Source organism: Erythrolamprus reginae, chromosome 2, assembly GCF_031021105.1.
Source record: "Erythrolamprus reginae isolate rEryReg1 chromosome 2, rEryReg1.hap1, whole genome shotgun sequence".
Classification (NCBI taxonomy): Eukaryota; Metazoa; Chordata; class Lepidosauria; order Squamata; family Dipsadidae; genus Erythrolamprus; species Erythrolamprus reginae.
In genome coordinates this window covers 237119264-237128212 of record NC_091951.1, presented here as the reverse complement: position 1 = coordinate 237128212, position 8949 = coordinate 237119264, and the positions used below count along the sequence as shown (strand labels likewise).

Genomic DNA, 8949 nt, shown 5'->3' with positions numbered 1-8949 from the left:
TTAATTGACTACAGTTTTTTGGAGGACCTTGCATGGCAACTTAGCCATGCAGCAAGCAGGACAATCGAGAGCTTCTGGAGGCTCAGCTAAAGTCCTCCATTCCCCAGTGCTTTGGTCTAACATATACGCTTGCCGATTGATAGAATACTCCTCTGGACGTTTGTCACCTGGACAAATAAGTCCACCACATACAAACACTTTGTTATTCCCAACAGAACACACTGCATGTGACAGATCCAAACTATAGTTATTTGGCAGCAGAGGCACAAGGTTTGCGGTTTTGTTAACTTTAACCTTCTGCAGATTTATTTCCATGCTCTCTTTGTGGCTCTGTACACTCAAAATGTTCTCGTGTGGAAAAGACAACAGGGGCTTGTGGTTGAACTGAATGGGAAAAGTGATGTACTGGACCACATTCCGTGTCTCCGTGTCAAAGCAGTCCAGCACACCTACCCGTGAGAAGCGCCCATTTACCAGGCACCTCCCTGTCACGATGTAAATAGTCTTGTCTCCCTTGGTGATCAGCGCAGTTGCATCCATAGGGATACTCATCTTGCCAGCAAGAGTCCATTTCTCTTTGCCTTCGTCGTACTTGTAGATACTGGAAATGTACCTTCTTGGGGCTGTGCTTCCTCCTATAGAGTACACTGCGCCTCCACAAGTCACCATGGAATGGAAAACAAGGCCAACGGGCAGATCTGGGAGCTTGATCCACGTGTTGGTATCCATATCATACTTCCAGGCAGTCTTCAGCCCAGAGATCTGCTCCGTAGTTCCCCCAGAGACATAAATGAATTTCCCCAGCGAGGCTGCACTGAGCGCCGCGGCTCTGTAAGGCATTTCTGTGAGTTTCATCCAGATATTCTCTCCAATTACATAGGCAAAGACTGCGTTGTTGAATTTACCCTGTTCTTTTTGTCCCCCTAAGATTACTACGGAGTCCACTAGTGCCCCCTTCCTTTGTTGCAGCATCAGACTTTGAAGATTTCCGTGTTTACGTTCGCTCAACACAGCCTCTATCCGGGACAGAGGTCCAGTGTGATCTGCAAAGAGCAACACTTCCCGACAGGCTGCGAGTAGTGTCTTGGTAGAAACAGCTGTTAAACGTATGTAGCCGAAACACTTTTTAAAATGCTTCTCCCGTTCATTCTTCTTATGCTTTATCCACTGAAGGAGAGCGAGAAAGATCTGGTCTTCGTTTTGCACATGGAGATTCTCCTCTTTAAGCAATCGGCTGAAGACATGGTAAGGGCATTGCATAAACTCTGATATGCCCTGAGGCCCCACCCAATAATGAAAGTTGTCTCGCATCCCATCATAGGCAGCATTCCTTATGTCCTTCAGGTCGTATGTAGTGGCTATCAGAATGTACTGGAGGCAGTTCTCTGTTTTGAGGGACCGGAGGAGGAAATCGGAGCAGTGACTTCTTAAAGTTTGAGAACTGAAGTACTTGGCTCCCTTCAGCAGTTCCTCCACATTCTTCTCTGAAATCACAATCCTCCCAGTATAGAAATAATCAAGCAATTCCTCCATTAAGGCCGGGCTCATGAATTTCGCATCAATGATAATAAAGAGTTCGTCATCTGCTTTCATATCATTGTTGGATATCAAACTCCTTATATGGGAAGACATAGCTGCTAAGACATTGAGGTGGGCATTGAAGACAGTCTGGTCCACACTGAGAGCCACATCACAAAATTCCTTGTTCTTTCTCTGCTTGTTGAGGGCCTGTACCATAAAACTGTTGTGGTTCTTTTCTGTAAACTGCATCTTCATGTTTTGAGCTGGGTCGAGGTTTTCTGAAGCTGAGGATGATGGTAAAAGCCTATATTCTCTTGGCTTGAAAACTTCACTCTGAGTGCAGGGAAGTGATGTCAGTAGATCTAGATACCAGGTCACAATTACCTGTGACCTAAACTGAATATCAGCCTTTTGAAATTTGTAAAAGGTTCTGCACAGCATTTGGATAATATAGGAATGTTACTCCAGATCCAGTATGGATACGCTTGGTAGCTTCCTAAAGAAATTGGGTCTTTTCCTTCTCACTGTGGCTGTGCAGCTTCAGAAAAATAAGAGCTGATAACAAGTACAGCAAGGACACTCACTACAGACCACAGCCTCTCCCTACTTCAAATCTCAGTACATCTCCAGCTTTGCTACAAAAAGAGAAAAACTTCCTCTAATCAGAGGGTAAATTTCTTACACCACCTAGAAAGGTTTCCTCGGTTTTATATTCTTCAGCAGGTTTACACCACAAATGTCACAATTCCCAGTCATTTTGTATGGAAATTTGATTAATTAATCTGCTTTTCCTTTCCCTAAAAGGTAAACGGGCGGAACGAGAAATAAAATAAGAAACAAACCAGTTAAAGTCAAGTCTGAAAACACTGAAATAATTCAAAGAACTTGATGGCTGAAATGCTAAATGCAGCCTCTAAAGACAATGTTTTGTGCTTGGGAACAATACAGAAATCGCAGCATCACAAAAACAGAGAGGTCTGGAGGTGGGGTTTCGATGATTTTGGTGTTTTTGTGATGCTGCGATTTCACTGATGCTCCCTTCGCTGGGAAACCCCACCTCCAGACTTCTGTTGCCAGCGTTTTTGCGATGCTGGGATTCCTCTGCTGGGATTCCCCTGCAGCATCACAAAAACACAGAAGTCCGGAGGTGGGGTTTCCCATGGAGGGGAGCCTCAGGGAAATCCCAGCAGCACAAAAACAGGCGTTTCAGCTGGCAAAAGGGGTGAATTTTGGGCTTTGCACGCATTAATCGCTTTTCCATTGATTCCTATGGGAAACATTGTTTCGTCTTACAAAATTTTCACCTTAAGAACCTCGTCCCGGAACCAATTAAGTTTGTAAGACAAGGTATCACTGTATATCTTTTCATCACAATATTCTCAGTGCATCAGCCCATTTTAACGATAAAGTACTGTTGTGGGGAACAGGTATGTACTTTTTTTTTTCATTTGCAACAATGATGAATTTAACCATTTATAGCTTCAAAAGATTTGTAGAAAACTGGTAATTTTTCAGGTTTTCAACATAGGCATAGTGTGGTCCTGTTACATTTATTGGATAATACCTACATGCAACATGAGTTGAAATTTCTGAACGCTCAAGAAAAAACACACCTAAGCACATTGCACTAGCAGAATCGTGGTATTATCCAATCAAGCTACTGTCCAGACCTGATTTAATTTAGGAAGGATTACAGGTGGTATTCTGGTTGCAGTGTTGTTCAGGCTTGGAAGCTCAGCTGAGGGAGACCTGTTTAAATATTTTGATAAAAGACCAGCAGGAATTCCAGTAAATTAGAATGAGAGGTTTTTGTTTTTGTTTTAATCCCAATGGAATAACTACCGATATAAACAATTTATTGCACTTTCTACCAGATTGATTCTGGAGAATTTGTGTTCACTTCACTTAGTCTAGTACAAATTACTGTATTTCTTCACAAGTCACATAAAATTGTTTTCCTGTCTCACAGTTGCTAAATTGCTCTTTTCTAAGAACTCTGACTTTGCGCTCTGCAGAGTGAACAATGCCCATTTCCAAATCTAAATAACTGCTGACTTGCTTCCTAAATCTTTCAGTAACTTTAATGACCTTTCCCTCTTTAGGATTTGTTTTACTGGGTTTTTTGATGCTTTGGTGTTTTTTTAAATTACCGGTACTTCCAACTTTTTTGTTTCTATTAGCCTTGGTGGTTTTTAGCTCCCCCAGTTATTTTTCATTCATTCCTCCTAAACCAGATTGATAGCACAGTCTTGGAACTTTGCTGTTTTACTAGCAATTAGTCTTAAGATCAACAAATGAGTAATTTGTTACAGAGCCTTTTTTCTGAGATATAGTTTACCCCCATAAAGACACTAGATTTTAATCCACAGAATGTTAGTTGTTACATATTTGGTAAATGTGAATTTTAGTAAATGATTTTTTTATTGTTATTTATCATCATTACTACTAATTTATTAAATTTGTATCCTCAATGTCTTAAATTTTAGAATTCCACTTAACAAAATAGGAGCAATTAGAAACATCTGCTTTCAATGCAATACAGTGTTCCCTCGATTTTCGCGGGTTCAAACTTCGCGAATAACCTATACCACGGTTTTTCAAAAAATATTAATTAAAAAATACTTTGCGGGTTTTTTTCCTATACCATGGTTTTTCCCACCCGATGACGTCATATGTCATCGCCAAACTAATAATTTTTGCAAATAAATAACAAAAAAAATAATTATTGTTAATAAATAATTATGTTTATAAATATCAGGATGACTAAGTGTCTTATTCAATGGTGAGTACCAGTAATAATGGTGAGTAAATGGTTGTTAAGGGAATGGGAAATGGTAATTTAGGGGTTTAAAGTGTTAAGGGATGGCTTGTGATACTGTCCATAGCCAAAAATGGTGTATTTACTTCCGCATCTCTACTTCGCGGAAATTCGACTTTCGCGGGCGGTCTCGGAACGCAGCCCCCGCGGAAATCGAGGGAACACTGTATTCTCAATGGTTGTTCGTTTGACCAGTAAATTATTTTGTTATGTAGGATAAATATTTCTTTTAAAACTCAGAAAATAAATTTGTTAGGTTTGACATATCTTTATTTATTTATTTATTTATTTTTTATTTATTTATTTATTTTGTCCAATACACAATAATACACAATGAAGGTTATAGAGGATATAGTAGAGAAGAAATACAAGATATAGGAGAGACTATAGGACAGGGGATGGAAGGCACTCTAGTGCGCTTATGTACGCCCCTTTATCCTGTTTTGTTTCCCTATAATAATTGTATCATGATTTTTGAACTCCAGGGCTAAAACCTAATTCTGGAACTAAGCCCATTAAGGTGTGTTTTTCAATGGACATGCACATAGTTGTTCACATTATTGTTGATTCTTGTGCTAGTACTTGGAGTTTGGCTAATTAATTTTCCCTGTCTTCTGCTTTTGTGCTTATTAATAAAAATGTGGTCTGGAGACATAAAAGAGGGGCGGCATACAAATCCAAATAATAAATAAATAAATAAATAAATAAATAAATAAATAAATAAATAAATAAATAAATAAATAAATAAATAAAAAAAGGAGAAAAAAATAGTTCTGTAATAGTTACCGTATTTTCCGGCGTATAAGACGACTGGGCGTATAAGACGACCCCCTAACTTTTCCAGTTAAAATATAGAATTTGAGATATACTCGCCGTATAAGGCTACCCCTCTTCTGTACATCATAGACCTGACTGAGTCTAGGTCTATGATGTACTTGCATTGAGAAAAAAATCATTTCTGAACATGATAACACAATATTTTAATTACTAATGATGAAGATCTTATTGTTAAAATTATGAATGAATTATTTAGAGAGAGAGAGCCAAGTGGGAGCACTCTTCTGTCTATCTCTCCATATGTCTCTGTCTATCTGTCTTGTCTGCCTCTCATATTTCTCCTCACCACAATTAAGTTTATTATTATAACTCATCATAATTTGTCAACACAAAAAGGTGAACCTGGCTATTTTCCTTTCTCCTACCATCTATTCTGCAGGTATCTTTCAGTCTAACATGCAGCATGCTGACACCTATGTGAGAATCTATTATGGAATGAGAATCTGTATGTGATATCATGATATCGCAATCCAAACAGCCCATCCATTTTTTCCTCTTTCCGCACTTGTCTTTATCCTCTTGCAATGTCACTTAAACAGATTTTAACTTGTCGGGTTTACCATTAGTGACCCTGCCAATTTTCAGTACTGTGCAGTGTGCTATGATACAGAGCAGGGTGAATAATATGACCTCAGCTTTTAAAGTTATTTTAAAATGTTGCCTAAGAAATATGAAAAGATGATTCTTTTTGGAGGAAAAGTACATTTTCAATGGTTAAACATAAGAACAAATACAAACAGGCAGAAATAAATGCATCCAGTTTAACATTCAATCATTTCCCTGGCTCTTTTTATTGAAATGAACAAGTTCATACATTCAATTTTGCAACCACTAATAATGTTGGTCAAGTAGGTACAAAAATACCTGGGGAAAAGATCAAAGTCTTTCTCTCTCCCCCTCTCTCTCCCTCTCTTTCTTTCTTGCTATCTCTTTCTTTCTCTTTCTGCCCCCTCTCCCTCTCTTTCTCCTTCTCTTTCTCCCTCTGTTGCTATCCCCCCTCTCTCTTTCTCTCTGTCCCTCTGTTGCTAACCCCCCCTCTCTCTCCCTCTCTTGCTATCTCTTTCTTTCTCTTTCTGCCCCCTCTCCCTCTCTCTTTCTCCTTCTCTTTCTCCCTCTGTTGCTATCCCCCCTCTCTCTTTCTCTCTGTCCCTCTGTTGCTAACCCCCCCTCTCTCTCCCTCTCTTGCTATCTCTTTCTCTCACCCCCTCTCTCACGGAACTGAGGCACGGACGGCGGCGTGTGGGCGAGCCTGCGCTTTGCGCAGGCTCGCCCAGCTGTGAGGCGGTGTTCGCGCCCCCCCAGCTGAAACTGACGTCCGGCCGGAGCGATTCTTCCCCGGCCGGACAGGCAGCGTTTGAGCGAGCCTGCGCTCCGTTCAGGCTCGCCCAGCTGGGAGGCGGTGTTCGCGCCCCCCCCAGCTGAAACTGACGTCCGGCCGGGGCGATTCTTCCCCGGCCGGACAGGCAGCGTGTGAGCGAGCCTGCGCTCCGTTCAGGCTCGCCCAGCTGGGAGGCGGTGTTCGCGCCCCCCCAGCTGAAACTGACGTCCGGCCGGGGCGATTCTTCCCCGGCCGGACAGGCACGCTTGTGCTGCCAAAGGCAGCGTGTGGGCGAGTCTGAGCGGAGCGCAGGCTCGCCCAGCTGGGAGGCGGTGTTCTCGCCCCCCCCCCAGCTGAAACTGACGTCCGGCCGGGGCGATTCTTCCCCGGCCGGACAGGCACGCTTGTGCTGCCGAAGGCAGCGTGTGGGCGAGTCTGAGCGGAGCGCAGGCTCGCCCAGCTGGGAGGCGGTGTTCTGGGCCCCCCCAGCTGAAACTGATGTCCGGCCGGGGCGATTCTTCCCCGGCCGGACAGGCACGCCTGTGCTGCCGAAGGCAGCGTGTGGGCAAGTCTGAGCAGAGCGCAGGCTCGCCCAGCTGGGAGGTGGTGTTCTCGCCCCCCCCAGCTGAAACTGACGTCCGGCAGGGGCGATTCTTCCCCGGCCGGACAGGCACGCTTGTGCTGCCAAAGGCAGCGTGTGGGCGAGTCTGAGCGGAGCGCAGGCTCGCCCAGCTGGGAGGCGGTGTTCTGCCCCCCCCCCCAGCTGAAACTGACGTCCGGCTGGGGCGATTCTTCCCCGGCCGGACAGGCACGCTTGTGCTGCCAAAGGCAGCGTGTGGGCGAGCCTGAGCGCAGCGCAGGCTCGCCCAGCTGGGAGGCGGTGTTCTCGCCCCTCCCAGCGATCGCAAATATCGGCGCCACTGTCCTATATCCGGCGTACAAGACGACCCCCCACTTTGGAAAAGATTTTCAGGGGTTAAAAAGTCGTCTTATACGCCGGAAAATACGGTACATCTGTATAGGGTATTTTGCTACATAATTAAATGTACTTGTGTAGATGATCCCTTTATTTCCTCCTGGCCAACTGGTAGTCACAAATCTTGCTTTAATGTTGTTTCCTCCAAGACTTTCTTTGTTAAGATGTGACATTGCTTTGGTAAGAAAACACTGTAAGAACATCTGGAGAGTGAATCAGCCACAAAATTGGTCATCCTCCCACGTTATCAACTTAACTGAAAATGATTCAAGAAGCTGTGTACAGTGCTGTCTAATTAACAGAGTATAGAGAACAAAAGCTCATCCAAAAGAGAAAGACAATGCTTCAACATTAGGGAAGAAATCTTATGAGTCACATACATAGAATATGTTTTACCTAATAACAGAATCTGGGGAACAGCTAGTAAAATTGCTCACACAGCAAAAGTTTGGTTACAAAATATATTTCTGTACTAGTTATGTTCACAAACATACCATGCCATAAACCATAATTTGTGAAGCTATAGTAACTGTGTAGAGCAGTGTTTCCCAACCTTGGCAACTTGAAGACATCTGGACTTCAACTCCCAGAATTCCCCAGCCAGCATTCGCTGGCTGGGGAATTCTGGGAGTTGAAGTCCAAATGTCTTCAAGTTGCCAAGGTTGGGAAACACTGGTGTAGAGAACGGCTAATGTAGTGTGTGTCAGGGAGGGGTACGTCTCAGCCCTCCCCACTAAAGCTTTTGATCCTGTCTCTTCAGACTTAACATGGGAAAGCTTTTGATTGTGGGTTATATGTTTCCTTTTTCTTATTGCCACTCAAGCACATGTTGTTATGAATGTTCAAGCTGTTCTTGGAGGAGTTTTGACGTTTGATTGAAATGAACTTTTTTTCAATCAAAGATTAGAATGTTATTCATCTCTTCATTTTTAATCATCTAGTAACCTTAAAATGGATGCCCAATTCAATCACATACTATTTTTGAGAGTGATGTGGAAAAAGGAACTTGCTTCCATGACTTGCATGACTCAGTGATTTACTGCAATTAGAGAACAGTAATTTATAAAGAGAGAACGGTAAAATCTCTGAATTGTATAGGAAATGTTGAGTTAGACAAGTTCTATTATCACTTCTAGACTACCCAACCAACATTTAGTAATTGCAAAATTACTAATTTCTTAGAAAAACACATCCATCTCTTACTAATGTATGGTACAAAATTTAATTGCCTTCATTCCTAGATGGTTTTTTTTTCCAAATTCATGTACTCAGGGTCCCCTACTGTTCTGTCTGGGTCACTCCGGAAGCCAATACCAACCCAAAAAGAGAAGCCAAACACACCGGTAAAAGGCAAAGGCAGTTTATAAAATTCAAGAAAAACACAGGTAACAGAAAATGTCCTTACAAACAGGAAAATGCTGTATCTTCAGATATATCCACGAAGGCAAAAGTCCATGCAGCAATACAGGATTCTTGCTG

The 8949-nt window shown here is 42.7% G+C and overlaps 1 protein-coding gene across 1 annotated transcript; it reads right to left on the bottom strand.

The window, feature by feature from the left end:
• CCIN (calicin) lies at window positions 1-1776 on the bottom strand. Its single transcript, XM_070736213.1, has one exon. It carries the CDS (start codon window positions 1774-1776, stop codon window positions 1-3), a length of 1776 nt encoding a protein of 591 aa, XP_070592314.1.
• Between the last annotated feature and the right edge of the window lie 7173 nt (window positions 1777-8949).

Excerpts from the sequence above, each read along its gene's own strand:
- CCIN (XM_070736213.1), bottom strand. The coding sequence starts at position 1,776 with ATGAAGATGCAGTTTACAGAAAAGAACCACAACAGTTTTATGGTACAG.